Source organism: Megalopta genalis, chromosome 1 (assembly GCF_051020955.1).
Source record: "Megalopta genalis isolate 19385.01 chromosome 1, iyMegGena1_principal, whole genome shotgun sequence".
Taxonomy (NCBI): domain Eukaryota; kingdom Metazoa; phylum Arthropoda; class Insecta; order Hymenoptera; family Halictidae; genus Megalopta; species Megalopta genalis.
In genome coordinates this window covers 14,460,896-14,483,224 of record NC_135013.1, presented here as the reverse complement: position 1 = coordinate 14,483,224, position 22,329 = coordinate 14,460,896, and the positions used below count along the sequence as shown (strand labels likewise).

At 38.4% G+C, this 22,329-nt stretch overlaps 1 protein-coding gene across 6 annotated transcripts in view; it reads left to right on the top strand.

The window, feature by feature from the left end:
- Pkn (serine/threonine-protein kinase N) overlaps nt 1-22,329 on the top strand; it is an 81,293-nt gene that overhangs the window by 37,922 nt on the left and 21,042 nt on the right. For 5 of the 6 annotated variants that reach the window (XR_013033326.1, XM_033475759.2, XM_076521609.1 and 2 more), the window contains one exon: nt 20,413-20,516. Coding sequence is in view for 5 of the 6 variants with exons in the window: in XM_033475759.2 (XP_033331650.1) it covers nt 20,413-20,516 (104 nt within the window). In the remaining variant the exon portion in view is untranslated. Of the gene's footprint in view, nt 1-16,290; nt 16,313-20,412; nt 20,517-22,329 lie in introns of those variants that run through there. The other variant, XM_076521614.1, reaches the window with a different exon arrangement.

Below are 22,329 nucleotides of genomic sequence, written 5' to 3'. Positions count from 1 at the left end.
AAGATAACCATTGAAAAAGTCGCTCGCGATGTTGCAATAAATTTCCTGTTGATTGCAAATGCTTGGTGTGGTGACCGTCGATATCTCGATGACAAATAGTATGAATTACTATAATGACTTCGCGTGACACTTCAGAACAAATACGCTCAATACCCTGCTAATTACTTGAAGGCGGAACGTGAATATTGTTTCATAATTTCTCGGAACTTCCTCGTTTGAAACAGGTTCGAGTAATGTAGAGAATTTCACTGTACTATTTTCACTATACTACTCTTCACAATTTTATGCAATAACAAAAATACGAATTCAAATGTGCTATAACAATGTAATAGGGACGACGGTTACTGTGAGGTAACCAATGGTTTGTTTCCGGGCATAATTAACTTTACACATTCTTTCCTTAGAAAATAATCAGGATAAAAGGATAATAAAATCATCGAATTCTTTTCTTAAAAAAAGAAACGAAATAAAAGGACAATAATAAAATTACGGAATAATACATATCAAATTTTTTCCTGCAGAAAAAAAACAAACAAAATGAGAGAACAAAAAAGTATAATTAATTATGCTTGAAAAACACCAAATGGCGCAGTAATTGGTCACTTCCTAGTAACCGGCTCCGCTACCGTATGTTCTTCCATTGTTTTTCGAAAGGTAGAAGACAAGGAGAATTTATAAATGAGCCGTTCATTTTGAAAGTGGCATAAGTCACTTTGTTTTTAAGTCGATATATTTAACCTTTTGAGCTCCTGAATACTCCTGGCCGAAACGGTTCGTAGGGACGGAGCGCGACTATCGTTGACCATCGCTGGGGGCGGAATACTTTTTTGCCACACTGAAGTGACTATTCAAGGCGCAAACAGTAATAAATTATAGTGATTCTTTGACAGAAGGATAAATAATTAATCTTCCGATTCAATGTCTGATGATAGTGATTCACTATATTCTATTTCACTGACGTCCCTTGTGAAATATTCCTCAAGATTTGACATTTTGTAGGGTGTCACGAATAAAAAAAAAAAATCGAACAAGTTATATTCCACACTATCGTTGTTGACGCGAGCGAGACCGTGAGGTTCTTACATTCACAAGACCATACTGCTGACTGAGTCGTTTTGAGTGCTTTGAGTCGCGAAAAGGTGACAGTGCAGGTAATTATTTTGAAATCTAATTGGGGTTAGAGACCCTAATATTGCCCAACCGCTACCTAAGGAAAGCAAATTACTGACGAGTGCCCCTGTATTAATTTTACACGAAAATATATAATGATTATATATTATATTATTATATATTATTATATATATATATAATATATATTATTATTATATATATATAATATATATTATTATTATATATATATAATATATATTATTATTATATATATTATATTATTATATATTATTATATTATATATAATGATTGAAAAAATCGACAAACGCATATATGCGCCCTTAGTCCAGGCCGATGACTTAGAGAAAGCACATAAATGCGGCCTTAGGCTACACGGATGACTTTCGCCAAACGCATATATGCGTCCATAGAGCTCTAAGGGTTAAGGGTTTGCGTTTTAACACGTTCAAAAATATGGATGCTAACTTTCGAGAAGATTTACTTGTATTTGTTATCTCAGGATACTGATATTTTTCTCGGTATAAATAATTTCGTATAAACATTAAAAAATCACCACTTTTCATTACGGTAAAGTGACTTATGCCACTTTCAAAATAAACGGCTCAAATGTATACACAAAATTCTATAAGATACCCGTTCGATACTATTGGGTTGTCCGGAAAGTTCGTGCCGATTTTTTAGGAAAATTAAAACGCAGCTCATTTAAATACTGGTATACATTTATTAAATTATACAGGTACCATTCTGTTCCACAACCTTCCTCCATCTTTCATGCAGCTTGAGAATTCCGTCCTTCCAGAACCTCTCAGGTTTTTTGGCAAAAAATTTGTCGTCCTTGATCTTCAAGGTCGAAATTTCCAGCTTTAAACCGAGCAAACCACTTCCGCACAGTTCTTTCGGCTACAGCATCCTCGCCATAAACAGCGCATATCTTATTTGCCGCATGTGCGGCATTTTTGCCCTTTCGGAAAAAGAAAAGCATTAAATGCCTATAATGCGCTTTATTTGCCACCATATTCTAAGGCGTACAAAACTGATAAAAATTAACGAATCGTAACGAAACTTTTTTCCAAATATGGCTGAAGTTATCTCTTTTAGAATATGTACACATGTCATTTGTTTTCAATAGTTGTGATATATTCAATCAGGTCTCTCACGCTACCTACCGAAAATCGGCACGAACTTTCCGGACAACCCAATAATACTCTTAAGACCGGATAAAATTTCGCAATAACTTTCAAGCATTAACACGTTCCGTGCCACGTGTACCATCGATGGTACACGCTTGCATGTTTACTTAGTGAACTGAACAAATTGTTTACAAGAAATTTAGAACCGAAGAATCAATTTCCACCGCAAGAATGGGCGTTGATAAGTTTTTGTTACGTTGTTATGTGTACGAGAATGAATAATTGCACGTAATACATCAAGTTTTAGTAAAATATCAAAGTGTGAAGATTCGAGTAAAAAAAGCTCGGCACGGAACGTGTTAAGCGCTCAAGATTTTTTCCGTACTAAGACCACGATGATTAAGTTCCAATGAACGCAGCATGAGTCAGTTTGTTGAAATAATGCAGCGAGGCCCGTTCGACGCGGTCCAAAGCAGACATTGCAATTTGTCCGGGGCAAAGTGATTGTCGCGGCGATAGATAATAATGGTGGCGGTCTAACATAATCGGCGGCGACTTAATAAATTCGCGGCGCGCGCAGCCGGTAGTCGAACCGAGCGTTCCGGTCCTTGTTCCCAGATTAAAATCGAGAAATACCGGCACGGGACGACCAGAATTCCGTAAAACTTTTCTGGTTTACGGTCGCGGCCGCGCGTCGTCTCTTTCTTTTCCCGAGTCTTTATCGTTGTTCCACGGCGTTCGTTTAAGTGGCCGGACCGCTTCCAGATAAACGCAACGCGTTACATAACTCGCGCGAGTTCGCGATCGCTAGTTGCGCTGTGCTCACGAATCCCCCTGTTCCTAGACATCGATAAGTTCTAAAAGAAATTCTGTATATAACGATCACCGTGATACATATTTTAGAAGTTCTTCGGAATTTTTGGCCGAAAATCCTGGCCACGGAAAATTACGAACGCGAACACTGGAAGGAGATTGAAAGAGTTGAAAGAGATGGTGACTGTTCATGTAATCGAGATTTTTATGGCAGCTGCATACTGTCGCTATATATTAACTATATATATTATATTATATTATTATTATTATTATATATTATAATAATAATTATATTATATTATTATTATTATTATATATTATAATAATAATTATATTATATTATTATTATTATTATATATTATATTATTATATTATAATATTATATATTATATATATTATATTCCTATTAACCCCTATATAACCCCTTCCTATTAACGCACAGTTTCTTTGAAAAAACCGGTCAAAAAAATCAATTCTTTTTTATGTAAATTGTGTTCCATGGAGAAAGGCTATATTTTATTCTTGAATAAATAAGTGTTACAGCTTATAATCCCTTGTAAATGATAAATATCAATAAAACGATTTTTTTTTCTTTGCTTTCACATTGTTATTTTCAATTCTCGATTATATTCGAGTGTGAAAAATTATAGCAACATAAAATACAACGCCGCTCGAATTATCTCGAGTATGCACAGTTTGGCCTGTTTAGCGCGCTCGAATTAACTCGAGCGTACAAGTTAAGAGTTTAAGGAATCTTTACTGATTTTTTAAAACTGTTCAGAAAGATTGAAAACTCTGAACTTTTATAATACTTCATACGTGAGAATGTAATTTATCCAATTTTCCACGCTTTCTTTATTAAGTGTATGTATTTCATGATTTCGAATCTGCTGGTATATGCAAATGGAACATTGCATTCGAACATAGATATTTGTTGTATCTCTTTATTTTCATATTTTTGAGAAACACGGCCGAATAGGATTCGCTCGAGCGAATATTGAAAGCGTTTCAATCCGAAGCACGTTCTCGATCTCGTATATGGAGATCCTCGTTTTTTAGAAGAATCGCAATTTTTTTTTCTTTTTTGCTTGCATCCGGATCACCGTGCGAATTCGCGAATTTATCCGAGCTCTGTTATCCTTTCACCGGTTCGCTCGTAAAGCGGAAACGGTGCTAACTTTATTGCACGTGTACGCGATTTTACGCAAGTTCGAACGTTGGCGTTCACCCGCGTAACATCCTATTTTCGCGCCGCGAGCTCTCGGCGTATAAAAGAAATCATGGTAAACAACTCGAGTTGAGTAACTCCGGTGAAAATTTTACTGTTGCAGTTTAATTTCGGTCTTAATTGGAGTGATTATCCTAATTGAGGACTTTAGCGCGATTCGTTCGGCACACAAAAACGGTTGCCAGTTGCTGCAACAAGTAGACGAGAGACGCGGAGGCGACTTCGTGCTTCCATGAACTAGTTTACAGAAAACGAAAGCGACGAGAGCGAAGTTTCACTTCGGCGAAGTTTTTGTTGACACAAGTTCGGTTTCAAAAGCTGACCAAACCAGACTGTACCATCGAAGTACATATGAGCCGTTTATTTTGAAAGTGGCATAAGTCACTTTTTTTTCATAAATGAAAAGATACCGTACAATTGTAATTAGTGCTACCATTAACTCGACTTTTTTGAAAAAGTGACTTATGCCACTTTCAAAATAAACTGCTCGTATCTTCATTCGACTGTACATCGTGAAAAATGATGAAACATTATTTACGTGTCCGTAGTTCATCAATTTTCGATTTTTATTCGAACGGGACGAACTTTTCATTGAATCGAATGTATTTTTTTTACCAATTCAGAAGCGAATCGTTAGACCGAAAAATATTCTGCAACGAAAATGCAAGAAACAGAAACTGCGTAGACATTTACACGCTTTCTTATCAATTTTAACAAATTACGAATAATTTAGTCGGGCTTTTAAATTCTTCTGTTTTTTTATTGTTTTGTGTTTTACTCCCTTCTGCCATGAATGTGTGCATATCATTTCTCTCGAAAGTGTAACGTTGCACTAAAAATATAAATCAATCATCATCACTGTTCTAGATATAATAATTGACAATTCATGAAATTAGTATGATCATCAATATGTCCATGTATCGCTGCCGTATAATAATAATAATTTTATTCATGTATAAGGATAAAAAAACTCTTTACTACAAAACAAAAGGTAACGAAAGACATTTTGTTTAGCCGTCATACTAGCACAACAAAAATAAAAATAAAATTTTCAGCAAATATAATGAATGAATTATTATTTTATGTTAATATAATTAATTATTATTATATATTATTAATTAATGAATTATCAGACACACAAGTAATACGGTCGTTAAGTACACTATGAAGAACTAAAACATATTCAGAACGTCCAACCTTTTACCTAGTCGTTCATACTTCCAGTTCAATTTAAAAATGTACTTTCATTTGTAAAACGGAACACCGAATTACGCTGTTTCCAAGGTCGTAAAATCGGCGCCCCAATTAACTAAAAAACTTGACAAATTCCGCGCCTTTCACTCGTCCACCGTTTTATCTAAAAGCCCGGTTCGCCTTGTAAAAAAATCATGTATCCTGTTTGAAAATCATTATCCCGCGGATGATTGATTTCCCGATAGCCGTGATTCAGGGGTTCTCGTATTCGCGTCACGCTCGTGTCGTCATCGTGCGCGACACGGCGGAAAAATCGGTGATCGATAAGGTCTGAGTCACGTATTACAAAAGTGCCTCGTAACTCTGGCTCAGTGCCATTGACGCGTATCCTGCGCACTACGCGCACTATGCGCACCGGTCTAGCTGATAAAACGGTCCGCGAAACGCGCGTGCGAACCGATCGCGCGCGGGCTTCCGCTCGAAATCGCGCGCCGCGTTTTCACGCCCACGATCTTTCAATGAGAGAAAACAGCCTAAGCGTTACGATCTGACCGTTCCATCAGCCTTATCACGAGCTGGCGTGCAAACTGTTTCGCCGACGATTTCCCCGGTCGCCGTTTTACAAGAGCGCGCACCGCATTTTCCAGTAATCACAAGCTTATCGAGGAAATCGGCCGCCATTGCGATCCGTATCGCCTAATCGACGACCTGCATTCGAAGTTTGTAGAGGCAACGAGCTTTAATCCGGGCATTTTTCACGCGATTTCATTCACCTTGCGATTGTTGATCGCTTGAACTGCTTACTAAAAGTTTGTATTTTTTAGATTGTGGATCTCTATACAGTATACTAATTTTCTGAGTCGTTGACAAGAGCCTAGAAATTTAATGTGAATCGTATTTTCTTCTTGAACGGTTTCGATATTTAAACTGTTGGGTTGGGGAATAAGTTCGAAGCGTTTTTATCAAGCAATTTGAAGGCGATTTTCTTTGTTGTTTTCGTTAAGCTCGTGAGGCACTCAGGCTCCTAATTTTTCGGCAAATCCCATTGAATGAAGATGATTGAGAATCGTTTTACGATCGCAGTTCATTTTTTCGGCCAATTCACGACTTGTTTGGTGACCGTCCTTCAAAAGTGCTTTGAAACGCTCTTCGTCGAATTCGGAAGGTCTTCCGCTGCGGGGCGTGTCGTCGACGTCAAAATCGCCATTTTTGAACTTCGCAAATCATTTCCGTGATGTAGATTCGTCTATGACTCCTTCAAATACGTTGCAAATGACCCGGGCTGCTTCGGCAGCTTTTTGGCCTCGATGAAAAGCGAAGAAGAGAAGGTGTCGAAAATGTTGCTTTTTACCTCCTGGATATTCCATTTCTAAGCCTCAAAAGTAATAAAAAATTAACCCCTTAATGCACAATTTTAAAAAAAAAACCGACCAAAACAAATCAATTTTTTTTATCAAAGAAAATACATATTTGGACCTTAATTTCAATAAATATTTTTAAAAAATGCAAAAATTACTAAAAATTCAATAAAAATAGTGGATAAATAATTATAGTGAATATTGAATCGCATTGCAGATCGAATTTTGTAGCCATCGTACTGTTTTTCATATATTCGAATCTGAACATTTTAGCGACATAAGTTGCGACGCCGACCGTATATATACGGGTCTGCACATTTTGGCCGGTTTTGCACGCCCGTGTTAATACGTTTCTGCGCGTTAAGGGGTTAAATTACTCAAAAAGACGATTAGTTGCACAGTTTTGTAGAGCAGAAAGAGCTCTATCGAATGAATATTATACACTTTGTCAAACAGCAAAAAATTTCGTTGTAAAATAAAAGAGAATATAAAAACGCTACGAACTTACTCCCCAACCCAATAATATTGCCAAGCTAAGTAGTATCGATTCGATTACTTTGTTAACATTATTACTTGTCGCGGATTCTAATAATAATTCGGAGGATACGATAGATTAGGGTAAAAATTGATTATTCGAGCAAATCATTCTGTCGCCTAAATATGAGCGACGCGGCAATCAAATTGTTAAAAGAGAATAGTTCTTGCAAACGTTTCAATTCTCCTCGGCCTACTCTGCGCACGGATGGATTATTTGCACTTGCTTCCTGCAATAACCTAATATAATGTATATTGCTATTAATATATTATTAGTATATATTATGCTATTAGCATATTGCGATTAATGTATATTGCTTTATAACAATGACAAGAAAACATCGGTAACTCTCTACTGGCTTGGTAGAATTAGTGATAAGAAAAATTAACAAAAATTCTAATGCTTTGAATGTAACCATTTAAATCGATAAGCTATGAGAACGAAAGTTTCAGATCCTTTGTTTTCAAACTTAACCTTTTGAAATTCGTTTTTATATTTTCGTTCCAAAGGGATGAATTTCAGAAAACCCCTTTTTTGTCCAGGTCCCATTGGTCTACCTATTTTCTAAAAAGAATACGCATTTGCGTAAACATCCGCTGTCTAGTCATCGTTAAACTGCATATTTTATGCATCCATGACGAAAAACGAACTAAAAATTACTAAAAGAATCGGAGAATGTCGACAATATGTCATGGCGAACTCGTTAAAATGATTAAAACACGAACGAGATTTCTGTCTGGCCACGTTTTCTGCAATTAAGAGTAACAAAATATCTCCTCCGATCCCTCCACGATTTCCCCATCCCATGGCCACTTAAGATCACACCGTGTATCACTCGCGACACCAGAATAGTCGAAAAAATCCGGATTTCGAGTCACGAGCAAATGTCCGTCTCCCGTTTCTAATTTTACCGAGGGAACGCGGAGCGCACGTTCCCAGAAAATTTCTTTTTTCCCTCGTCCAACGGTTCGAACACAATGGTTGAGCAACGTTTACGCTAATTAATAGCCGATTGTGTCGCGATAGCTGACAGGATTGATGCAACCGATCGTTAACACGAGGGTGGGGGTGGTTTATTAGCTTGCGCGAGAGCCGCGATTTTAGTTCGCGCCGAACGAAGAGCGAACTCCTCCTAGTCACGGTAATTATTTTAATCAGTCTCGTAATAAGGATGTTGCGGTCCCGGCTCGATCCCCGTTCACGGTGCACCAACAATTATTTCTTGTGTTGTATTAATGGCGGCCGCACCGTAGGAAGTCTGGCCCATGGGGTTCCGGTCAGGAGCGCAGCATAGTGTTCGTAAACCCTAATCATCGTTTTTCTCTCGTTAATTGGGCGCGATCCACGTGGCAACAAATTTTACATCGCGTAGAAAATTGCTTAATCTTTATTTGCTGATAATTTATGTTTTCTTTTCGTGGCTCTGGTATATATCTTTCTGGCTTCACTGGAACCGGGAGCAACTAACAATATGACACGCCCACTTTAGGACAACGTGTACAGAAATTAAATCTTTTCGTTCTACTTTTGCACGGGTTTGATTATTTGTAAATATTGTTTGTGAGTTGTTCGACTCGTCTATTCTTTTTTAAATGCTACGTCTATATTCCTTTTTAATAAATGAAACGAAGCGATGAATGATTAAAGAATCTATTTGTAGAGAGATCTAAAGAATGTATTTGCATTCCGATGTACGAAATGGGACTCGTAGAAAGTTTAAATATTTCTAGCAAGTTACTTTTATCCCTACACAGCAGGGTTGGGCATTCTTCGAAACAAATTTTATTTGTACAATATTTCGAGTGAATTCTTCGAATTATTCGAATAATGCCCAAGTCTGCTACACGATTACGTGTAGCAATTAATCTATAATGATTACGTAATCTATAACGATTACGAATAATTAGATCGCGGATTTTATGCATTGATAAAAGCAATTTTTAATGACCATCTTCTTTTATTTAAAAAAAAATTCTTTTTATGATACGATACTCTACTTTTGATACTCTACTTTTGAATGTTGTCGTTGCAATCACGTTAGTCCAGAATTTTCTCCCGAATGCAATTCTTTCGGCTCTTATTCAAACTTTTTTCTTAGACATTAGGCCCAGCAGCTAAGACGAATTGCATAATGCGGCCCTGGTTCCGGTCGCTGGATCCGCGGCCGCATGAATCGCACGGACACGCGGAAAAATCATGAATGGACGAGAGTTCATAGTCAGTGCCGTGCGTCCGGCGAACGAGGAAACCGTGTTACAGCCTATAGACAGCCGAGATTAGAATTTTTAATTTCTTTCGTACACGATCTCGCCGCGGCGCCCTTTAATTGCAGCGTGAGGCTCGCTCATTAATCTCACGCGGCTTAATATCGCTCACGGTTCGAATAATCGCGCATCTTTCCTTTATACCGGGTGATCCGGATCGTTTTAAAATGATTTTTTCATGGCCACGAGCTTCGTTGCTTTGCTGCAGACTGCTTTGCAGTCGCGGTCCAGTCATTAGTTGGTCAATGCAACGTTTGGTTTTCCTTGGCAATGATCCATTGAAAATCAATCCAGCACGAAGTTGTTTACTGCATAAATTATTTCGACGGATTCGAAGCATATAATGTACGCATAAAAGGTTCGTAAACCTTTATTTTAACAAATGGACATTCGTTCTGCTTGCATCTGCTTTATGCAATCCACAAAGATATCTAGAACAAATAAAATCGAACAAACAAACTGTTCAAATAGTTAGTAGCTCTTTCTGATTTAGTATATACCTTAACCCAATGAAACCTGCGTTGCTAATCCGAGCGTTCATAATTCATCACAGTAGAAAGAAAGAAATTTCCAATTAGCCCCTGACCCTCGCATTCGAAGCATAAAATTTCGATTTCGAAAGATCCCCTATCTAACTCTAATGTAAATGGCCAGGAAATAGAACTGTTTCCATTCACGATAAATCTCTCTCGCGTCTGAACTGAAAAAGAACGACCGTAGGCAGCAGAACAAGACAGTTTAAACTACCTACCGTATAGTAGTTCGATAGGGGTTAATCGTGGCTGGCGGACAGAGCTGAAGCCGGAAGCGGATATTTTTATCGAGCACGGAGTATAGCAGGCCTGCCTCCGCGGATGAAAAGTTCTTCGGCAGCTCGAGCACGAAGCTTCACGCGATCCAAAGGAATTATCTACACTCGAGGGGACTTCAATGATGCAGACGCCGTGCATCGTTTACACTGCATCGACCGTGGGGGGTTGCAGCCGTGCGTTGCACCCCGGGGGTCGTCAAACTCGGCTCCGAAGAACAACGGAGCCGCCACAGAGCTCCGCGTCGGTTCTCGCGAAAGAGTCTGTTACTCTTTTTAAACGGTAGGATAATTCCATTGATGGTTTCGCGCGGACGGATTCGCCGTGGAAAAGAAAAAAGAGGAAGAGAGGGAGAGGGCCCGGAGAGTTTTGCAGCCTGGAAACAAGGGAAGCCTTTGTAGCCGCCCCCTCGCTGCCAGAACCGGAATATAATGGGGCACGTGTTCTGGCGCTGCGCTAATGACATGGTTTCGCGGAGTCCCCCCCCCCCCCAGGCCGCCATTGTCCCCGCTGTTTCTCCTCGCGAATTATCCCTCTCTTCGCCCGTTTCGCATTCCTTTTGTTTCCTGTGTCATCCGATTCCTCCCTTCCGATGTTGTTCACGGGCCCCTCTTCGGGGATTCTCCTTCCGGCTCGCTGGTTCCGGTGTCTCCGAGGGCTCATTCGGCTGGCCATAATTCGTCTTTACCGAGCCAATTTAATTTTACCGACGGTCTACGCTACGATGGTCTCTTCGGGTATGAGATCCCTTTCTTCGGTCAGCCCTTTTACTGCCTTTCGGTCATTTCTTCTCGTAAGAAAATACGATTGAACAGCGAATGCAGGACGAAATACTGACAACTTTGACATTCGAAGACCATCTAATATGTTATCTCCTTATAGGGGGACAACCTAAATTACCTGTAAGAAACCAGAATCGTGCTAATTCAATTTCGCAGGTTAAGTACATTGCGTTTCAATTATATAGTCATTCAACTGCATTGTAACTCGATTACATAATTCAAATCTTTCTGTTAATTTAACTGTTAATTTATTTTATTCGCGAGTGTGATTCAAATGCAATGCACACACAATTGAAATACAATTCTTCAAATTACAGTTCAGAAGTTTGTACAAGAACTTGTTATTTTCTCAGTTAATATTTTTCAATTCGACATTTTAATTCAGTTACATCGTAATTCGCAATCTTAATTCAATTACATTCTAATTCGTAATCTTAATTCGATTACGTTGTAATTCATAATCTTAATTCAATTATATTGTAATTCGTAATCTTAATCCGATTACGTCATAATGCGTAATTAATGTAATTTAATAGCTTAATATTTTGTAACTGTATTCCAATTGCAATTACGAATTACACGGTATTGTAATTGAATTGAGGTCCTAATTATAAATTACAGTGTAATTCAATTATAATGGAGAATTGAGAATTACTTTATAATTATAATTTCTTGAGTAATTCAACTGTAATTCTGCACAAGTCTGTAGGAAAGCAACTTATTCAACAGACTCTAAAAATAGCAAACGTCGCTAATTATCTAGCAGTAGATGCAACGCTAAACAAACAACAAGATTTGTTTTCGACGTATAATTCGTTCTTAACGAGAACAACAAACTTGAAGGCATTCTGCTTGCAGATGTGAGAAATTATTTTCTAAAAACAATTCCTTTTTAATGATCAACAGTGACGAAAACTTTAAAAGATTATAGTTAATAATCCGAAGGAAACACGAAAACGATCTTTAGAAATTAGAGGACGGAAATTTAATCAATTTTTTATTAAAAAATTGCTTTTGTTATTTTCATGGTAAAATTATTATTATTACGCCTAACTGAGAACAGTGAAATATCTCGCCTCCCGCTGTTGCTAATTGAATTGCTTCTAGTTTATGATTATCTGAAAGAAATAATACAACATTGTATTCGCTTTGAAACCAGCTGTCGTAATATGACTAAAACAATGTATGGTCCCATTTAGAAAAATCAACTTGACCTTGAAATATCATTCACCATTAAGTCAGTAAAAAAAATTATTGATACTACCTAAAACATCTCTTTACACTGAACACTTTTTGTATAAACATGTTTTTCGTAGCTTCGATCTATTCCGAGATATTTCACTGTTCTCAGTTACTTCTTAGTTACTTGCAAGTTCTGGAATAAAACATATAGTTCTATCTTATCAGACATCTTCTCTTAATTACGAGGACCGCAAATCGGTTTATACACTCAATGATAAAAATCGTATGAAATCGGATAAACTCGCAAGCGAATGAACGAATCTATGCGAAGCGATTGGATTCGATAAATTCGCGATGAATAAGTCGAGAAACGGCGGATCACGTGTCGCAGCATAATATTGGGTTGGCAACTAAGTAATTGCCGATTTCAGTTATAGATGTCTCTCACTCCCATTTTTATGATATCCGTAAATGTTATATTATAAAATTATTATTATTATTATTATGTTATTTTTTATTATCCGTGAATGTTAGCAACTGGACAAATTGAATGCAGCGGTCAAGGAAAAGCGACCAGAATTGGTCGATCGTAAAGGTGTCATTTTCCAGCAGGACAATGTTAGGCCGCACACGTCTTTGTCCACTCGGCAAAAATTCATGGATATTGGTTGGGAATCGATGTTACACCCACCATATAGCCCTGATCTCGCGCCATCGGATTACCACTTATTTCGATCCCTGGACAACTCCCTTCGTGGTAAAACTTTTAACGATGACGACGCTGTAAAATCTCACTTAACTCAGTTTTTGGCCGAAAAGGATCAGACTTTCTACGAGCGTGGAATTTTCAAGTTGTCGGAGAGGTGGCAAAAGGTCATCGAACAAAATGGAAAATACATTACAGATTAAACTTCGTTCCAAGTAAAACAAAATTTTGTATTTCATTGAACAAATCGGCAATTACTTAGTTGCCAACCCAATAGAAGAACGTTTTAAAAAAATGCTTGGGAATAGTCGGTCGAATATCACAGGCCGTGAGAATGGGGTACAAAGCGTGAACGTTTGCGTTTGCGAGAAGGGAAACGCACTTGTGCACGGATCGCGACCGAGTTGACATGGCCGAATAAGGCGATCCAGAGAGGAAAATAGAAGAGGATATCGGGCATGGGAATGCATACGGGAGCAAGATCGGGGCTCGGGCCGGACTCGGGCTGGGCTTGAGGAGAATCCGAGCGTGCGGACAGGTTCCCCAGGAAACAAGGAAAAAGAACAACGGAAGGAAGAGCCGGTTGGCGAACGGAAAAGGATAATGACGCACAGAAAGGGAAGTAAATAAGAAGAGGACAATGAGGAGGATATCGCCTGCGGCTGAACGTCCCGCGGCAGCCATTAGGGCCTATTGAACGGCGCCACATCGATTCTCTCTTACAGTATTCTTTGTTAGAGCGCGGAGCTTTTCTGAAATGTGGGCTTCCGATACTTTTGTAATCCTCCGACAATGTGCATGCACCGAGTTGATTTTAAATATCGTGGAATACGTGTCGCTGCTGATCTGGTTCAGAATTTTGCTGATATACATGTGACACGCATTGATATTCCGACACCTTTTGAAACGGGATAACTTGTTTAACCCTTTGCGCTCGAAGCCATTTTAACTGTAAATGTAAAATAATTTTTCCAGCTTATATTATTTCCATTTTATATGACAGAGTGCATTCTGTACATAGGAAATTGAGTCTTGTGACTCGTAGTTTTAAGAATTTTTTAAATCCGAACTTTATTAGTATAAAAATTATCTTATATATCTATCTATATATATATATATATATATATATATATATATATATATATCTATATAATATATATTATATATATTAATATAAATATATATAATATATTATTATTATTATATAATATATATAATATATATTATTATATATTAATATAAATATATATAATATATATAATTATCTTATATCTATCTTATATCTATACATTATATCTATTATGTAACAAGATAGGTTTGCGCCACTCGAGTGCAAAGGGTTAAAAGAGGACGAAATTACGTATCTTTTGAGTTGCTAGAGGGACTAATTTACCAAGCAATGTCTTCAAAATAATTTTTTTTAAATTGTCCAAGGAAATAATCGAGGCAGAAATAAGCCCACTTTGTGGAAAACATGTGCGCCGAATTTCAGTCAAAGCGAAGCATCAGTTTTTCAGAAAAACATCTGAAGGATCAGTCGAGAAAAACAAAGTTATAAAACCGATAATTCGTATTGTTTGGCGAAGTCTTCGCGATAAGTATCCAGGCACTATTTCAATGAAAATGGTTTTGCAGAAAAGCCGGGCGTGTTCGGTTCACCGTAATTCAATTTTATCTGTCGCGATCTAGAGTGCGTAGTTATCGTCGTTTTTCCACGGACAAATCCGGCATTTATCGATGATAAATCGTTCCGGCGAGACCTTCACGGTCCACTCGGCTCGAAAGAAATTTCGCCGGCAAGGTACACCAGGAAATTCACGCGCTTTCCGCCATTGTTCGGGCCCCGTAATCCTTTGAATGCCATTTAGCCGACAGCCGTTTGCTCGCATGCTCGGGAACAGGCATGTATAAGGGAAAGTTGCCGCTATCGTACTACTTTCGGAACTTAGGGTCCTCGGGGAAATTTAGTGTGCAAAGTCGAAGTTAAATTGTTTACACCATGATCATTGAATACTAACACTGTGTTAGATAACTTTAGTACAGTGTGCTATAATGAAGCTTACATATCATTCGTCTGTTCGTTCGAAAGCTTCCCGATAGGTATCTTGGTAAAGCGTTAAATAATAAACAGAGCAACACTTTTGTGTTTACAATGTTCACTGAGATTGTATAAGGGAAGGAATTGGAGGAAGGAAATCCCTAAGCGCAGAAAAAAATTTTGATTTCGCGTGCACAGTGGGTAAAAATAGTATTTGAACATGGGCTCGGATAATTGAAATTAATAATTAATTTTTAGATTTAACACGTTGGATGCCACGCCGGTTTTACAGAAATTGTCCATGGCGCCGCAATGAATTTTCTTTTATGTGGTACATATAATAATAATAATAATAATAATAATAATAATATAAATATATAATAATAATAATATAATAAAAATATAATAATAATAATGATACATATTACAGCGTACAACCATGTTTGGCATGTTAATTGCGACAGGGTTCACTGTTTGAATCGACGATGGTAATAATACAAAATTTTAGATATTGACATTTGTTTGAAATTATATATATTTCTATCAATTTGGGCGCGCCGGTCACCGGTGGCCCTCTTGGCGTTACCGCCAAGTTAGGTGCCGGTCACCGGTGACCCCCGTGGCATTCAACGTGTTGAAATTAACAATTTTTGTCATTCCAAGTAATAGTAAAATTGAAGAATGGTATTTAAGCGCAATGACTTAGTCCCCCTAAGATTTCGAACAAATTCAAGTCATTCGGTCCATTTTGAAAAAAAAAGTTATAGCACCGTTTTAAAAGGTGTGTACGAGTACTTTTTCTTTTATCCACTGCAGATCTACAGCAACGATTTAATTCGCGTCGAGTGATTTAGGCGGCATAAATTTGTCACTTTTTACCAAAACCATTGGAGGAACGCGGCCGATAAAAAAGGATCAACGATCGGTCATTTCTTTGTGTCAGTCACGCAGGAAATCCGTGCCACTCAACAACCTGTTCGGTGTGTATGCGTAGCGCCCCGAGAGACCGAGAAAACCGACGGGGGAAACTAAAACGGAGAAATAAACGCGAAAGAACGAGGAGAAAAATGCTTCGCTGGGCGTGCCCGGCCGCGTTAAAACAGGAGCCGCGCGTGTTTCGCAAGCGCCGCCGATATAATTACGTAAGTGGAATTGATTACTGTAATTGTTCGGGGTTCCGGCCCGCCCGGAAGCTGCACTTAGAACTCCTGACACTCGGTTTTCAGAAGGCTCACCCGCGAGTGAGCCCCGCGGTCCACTTTTCCCTCGCCGGAGCGTTGTTTATGCAAATCGAATATTACAGCGCTGTGAATCGAACGGGTGATCTTGTCTTTGTACAGGGCGACCCGCGAATGGTCCATTATCGACCTGTTCCAATCTCTGAGAGGAAAAATGGCAGGAAATAAATTCGAAAGAAAAATCTCAAATGATCGATTTTTAATCAAGCTTATAATAATTGTTGTCCGCGATTACGCGAGGAGACGCGTAATTGGTGGAAGAATTAATAAGAAAACAAACAATGAAAACTTGTTATTCGTGCGTTTGTTTTAACCCCTTGCCGTACTTTGACGAGTCCGACTCGTCATGAAAATTTCTATTATTAGCTCGTTGAGTATAGATGAGTATAAATTCTATTCTTTTGTCGTCAATATTTAAGCATTCAAGTAAATTTAGGCGCACAATAAGCATTAATTTATTTTTCTTAGAATCGAAAAATTTCTAATCGCAGTAACTGCGAAGAGAATGGTATGTCAAGGGGTTAAAAACAATCGACTTTGAATTATGGATTTAAAGTGGAAACAGTAGAAACAGTTTGTCGTGATCGGGCACTGCAGTACTTTGTGGTATATTGTTTCACGAAAGGAGCTCTTCACGCAAACAAATTTATTGTGCCTGTTTGATTCAATTTTCCTCGTAGAATCGCCTCCTTTTCGCATTGACAAATCGATCCAGCGGATGTAAAACAGAATCGTTTCAAAATGTTATCGAAACCACATTGGTTCGGAAATAGCGAATAAAAATTTTGAATAGAAATCGATTTTTCAAGACTTCAGCGAATTGTTTCAATAATTGTTTCGTGCAGCATTTGTTTCGTTTCATCGTGTTTAAGTCGTCCTGCACGACGCGGAATTCATTTCGCCGTTAATTCCTAGAACGATATTCTCCGAAAGATCACTATAAATTAATGCGAATCGATCCGCTAATAAATCCTGAATAAGTCCTGATTCACTCGGTGTATCGATTTAATATATTATAACACCGAGACGGCAGCTCTTTTTATGCAAATCAGCCAATCCATGATTTCATAGCGTCTGACCTTAATTGACGCCCGCTTAATTACGTCGTAAAAGACGAGCATTCGTGCTCCGCGAAGTTAGAATTAATTGAATGCACGACGTACACATTGATATTGCATTTCCAAGCGCACTTTTTCAATTTCCGTGCACCGTTTATGCAAATCTCTTGTTTCTGCTGCTGCTGCTGTTGCACAGTCTCGCTGCTATTTATCGACATGATTTTCTCACCTGATTGACAAGTAATTTCTATCGAAAAAATTGCGCACAGCATAAATCCATATCAAGCACTGAGGTGACGCATCTGTGGTGACGTTAAAACGATCAAACGATCGCGTTAATTTCGATCAACGAAAACATCGAACTGTTTCGGAATGAAATATTGCGTTGGGGAATAAGTTCGTAACGTTTTTATATTTTCTTTTATTTTGCCACGATTCTTTGCTGTTTGACAAAGTGTTTATACACTTCATCATTCGATAGAGCTCTTTCTGCTCTACAAAACTGTGCTATTATATATATTATATATTTTTTTTATATATTATATAATTATTATTATATATTATATATATTATTATATATATATATATATATATATATATATAATATAATATATATATAATAATATATATAATATATAAAGAATATATATAATAATTATTAATAATATATATAATAGCACAGTTTTGTAGAGCAGAAAGAGCTCTATCGAATGAATATTATACACTTTGTTAAACAGCAAAAAATCGTTGTAAAACAAAAGATATAAAAACGCTACGAACTTATTCCCCAACCCAACAGTTTCACAGAAACCGAAAAATGCGAAATCTAAAAATCATGAAACGCAAACTAAACAGAGAGCGTCGCGAGATAAAATCGCAGATATTTATAAGCTGCAAAACGAAATTGGGAAACCAGCGAGAAATTACTGATAAATACAAACGATCGATAAAAATCTGCGCGATAAATCAGAGATCAAGCTTGTTCGTGAAAAGAATTCGCAGAAATTTGAAAACTGCGAAACGCAATTGGAAAATTCTTAGAAATCACTGGTAAATACAAACGATTCGTAACTTGGCGCGGACGATCAGTCGACGGAATCGGCGCGATAAATCAGAAACGATGCTTGTCTGAGGATAAAATCGTGGAAGGTAGAGAAGAGAAATAAAAACGATGAATTACGGAACAACAAAAAATGAAAAATCGTATGGAGATGGGAACGAGAGGAGGTCGCATGGCGGTCCCGCGGCTAATTGATCCACCGATTCCGGCGAAGATTAACGCGATCGTTGCGCAATAAGTCGCTCGCGGTCTCTCGATTCCCAGTCACTGGGACTGTGTGACTCCCCCATGCGTTGCGAGCCCGTGGCGAAAAGCGGCGCGATGGGAAATTCGCTGGTAACGGTAAGCGCGCGCGAAACAAAGAGGAGCAGTGTATTCTTCGTTTTTTCTTTTTCTTCCCTTCCTCCCCGGTTCGAGGCGAGTATTGTACCTGGCGGCGCATTAAAACACGTGGGAGTCTTTTGCACGACGGCCGCTGCGATATCCCCCCAGTGGGTTACAGGAAGTGAGATTCGAGCACTTTACGATTTCACTATTGGACACTTGAAACTCTCGGATGTAACGAGACGCGCTTATACGAACCAACCGCCCACGCGGATCGAGGCTGCCTCGGATCTAAACAAAGATCCGTTGGATCGTTCCGCGTTAACCAGTGGGTTTCGCTGATTGCTGCACCGAACCGCTCGGAAAAATGCGATTCTTCTTTCTGCGTGTGCCGCAGTTGGCTTGAAATTGCATTTTGTACGGCTTCGATCAGAGTTCCTGCAGGACTTTTATAATGTGCAGAGAGGGTACGCGCCATAAGCGTAGGAAATATGCACTTTAGATTGGAATAGAGCATTTTAGAATTATGTACAATTTATGCGGTTAAGAGCGAATTAAACGCGAATTAAATAGCGTTTTTACGAGATGGAAGACAAATTGTAGCGTTCGTTGGATTAGATAATAATTTTACGGTTAATACTATATCCAACTGTTGCATAAACTGTGGATACGATCAACTATTTTATGTACCGATGCACTTTGAGAATGTTGTAATTACACCGAGGATCTTCGTGGGAAGTTCCAATTTTATGCATCGACTTCGCAATAAGTTAGAAGTTGCACAGACGTTTCACATTTTCTTAATTTGCAGTTTCACTATTTTGTGTTTCGCGCGGCTCGTTTTTTGGAATAAATAATCGTTCGTCCGCGATCGAGGGGAATTTCGGAAAATGATATAAACATTTTATGCAACTAGAGTGATTCATCAGCAGCCCACGCATGTTTTTCGTTCCCACCGTAACACGGTTTTAGAGGGTGAAATCATCCCTTGGACAGAGAGAATGCAGTGAGAAATATTCGAAATATCTGTCGATAAAAATTGCACCTCTTCGTCGTACTCGCAAAATCGGGTAAATATAGTTCTCGAAAAGTTCATGCTTTTCGAATCGCTTCTAAATAAAGATTCGCAGTCTAGCGATTCGCAACGTTTTAGTAGACATTCTAATGTTAAATTACCAGGAACGTAAAGATTTCACTAACGAGTACCATAAAGAGAGAATTAAATTCGCGATAGAAAAACTGAACCGTACAATGGAAAAGTTTGAAGATCGCTGGTCCAATCATCGATAAGCACGACTATGCCGTTAATTAATTTAACCACTAGTTTAGAAAGATATTCATAGATAAATTCATGGAAAAGAAACTCTTTCTGCGACGATGTTCGATTTGTCTTTCGAGAATTTGTCGTAGCGAACAAATATTGAAATTCGATTAATTGTCCCCTGAAATCGAGAACGTTGAAAGGAGGATTTTTCCATGAAAACTCGTGCTTTTGTCGTTCAGACTCTGCCAGATCGTATCGAGAGGCGGCATTTTATTTTCAACGCCTATTTTCGTTTCAGACACGCCTCTGTCACCGATGGGGCCGTCGTCGCCGAGTCAGGAGAGTCTATTCACGGATCCTCGATTTTTATCCTTGGAGAAGCAGCTCAATATCGAACTCAAGGTAGACGTCTCATTTATCAAGAAAAATAACCGAAATATAAGGCAGCGAAAGCGAAGGAAAAGTAGCGCCGTACTCAGCATCCAGTCAGAACTCAATCTCCTTCGAACAATGCACCGTCTAACCTTCGTAAAATTCAATTACCGTCTCCGTCGGCTGACGTAGAATCATATCGCGAATCACTCGTATCAAAGTTGCAGACACTGCAACCTTCGGCCCCGGGTCCCGTTATGTCATTCGAGAGTAATTGCTAGACCGGGGATTTCGTGCATTTAGTTGCAACGTACAGAACACGTCTCGCAATTAGTGTAATTGCCGAACGATGCGAAAACACGATTGCGAAGGTAACATCTCGATCTTTTTGTTCGCATTGTGCAGTTGGTACGAGAAAGTCTTGTTTGAAAATTCGGCTCTTGGCTTGCACCGTCTGGCCATTGCTAGCTATTTCTACTTGTGCATCGAGGTATAGGATGACAGTGTCGTTTTACGGTAATAACGAATGCAAAATGGATCGTTCGATGGTTGGGAAAAAACCACGGGATTTTGTCCATACAATGGTTTTTTCACTGCAAGTAGAAAGTACCGGTAATGGACAGACGGTAAAGTACGTCAAATTTTCCAGTTGTATTCCTCTGTAATCAAACCTCAGACATAAAAGTCTGTCGCCTGAATGCTTCGCTGACTACAATTTCCTTTCCGTCTTATTCGAGCTAAATAACGCCGGAATTTAATTCTAACAAGATTCGTCAGAAAAATGATAAAAAGTTTACTGAAATGTCTCTTTCATATTTTGGACCATTAATCTACTTTTCGCTCGTAACGTTGCATTTTAAAGAAAGGCATTTTGCAATACAGCATATTATTATTATTAGTATTTACAATATATATAATAATATATATTGTATATATTATTATATTATATATATTATATAGTAATATTAGTATTTACAAAAAGCATATAAATTCACTCATTCGCTAAATAAAAATCCTGCAAAGATTTACTAAAGAATTTGTCAACCTTTCAGTCTTTTTCTATACTTATCTCTCTAGACACTTAATTTCTTCTCAAGTTCTCTTCTTAAGTTCTCTCTGTAATCTATTGGGTTGGGGAATAAGTTCGTAGCGTTTTTATATTTTCTTTCATTTTACAACGATTTTTTGCTGTTTGACAAAGTGTACAATATTCATTCGATAGAGCTCTTTCTGTTCTACAAAACTGTGCTAATCGTCTTTTTGAGTAATTTAATTTTTTATTACTTTTGAGGCTTAGAAATGAAATATCTAGGAGGTAAACATTTTCGACACCTTCTCTTCTTCGTTTTTCATCGAGGCCAAAAAGCTGCCGAAGCAGCCCGGGTCATTCGCAACGTATTTGAAGGAGTCATAGGCGAGTCTACAGCACGGAAATGGTTTGCGAAGTTCAAAAATGACGATTTTGACGTCGACGACACGCCCCGCAGCGGAAGACCTTCTGAATTCGAATTTAACCCAGGCTCCCAATTTTTCGGCAAATCCCATTGAATGAAGATGATTGAGAATCGTTTTGTGATCGCAGTTCATTTTTTCGGCCAATTCACGACTTGTTTGGTGACCGTCCTCCTTCAAAAGTGCTTTGAGACGCTCTTCGTCGAATTCAGAAGGTCTTCCGCTGCGGGGCGTGTCGTCGACGTCAAAATCGCCATTTTTGAACTTCGCAAACCATTTCCGTGCTGTAGACTCGTCAATGACACCTTCTCCGTATACGTTGCGAATGACCCGGGCTGCTTCGGCAGCTTTTTGGCCTCGATGAAAAGCGAAGAAGAGAAGCTGTCGAAAA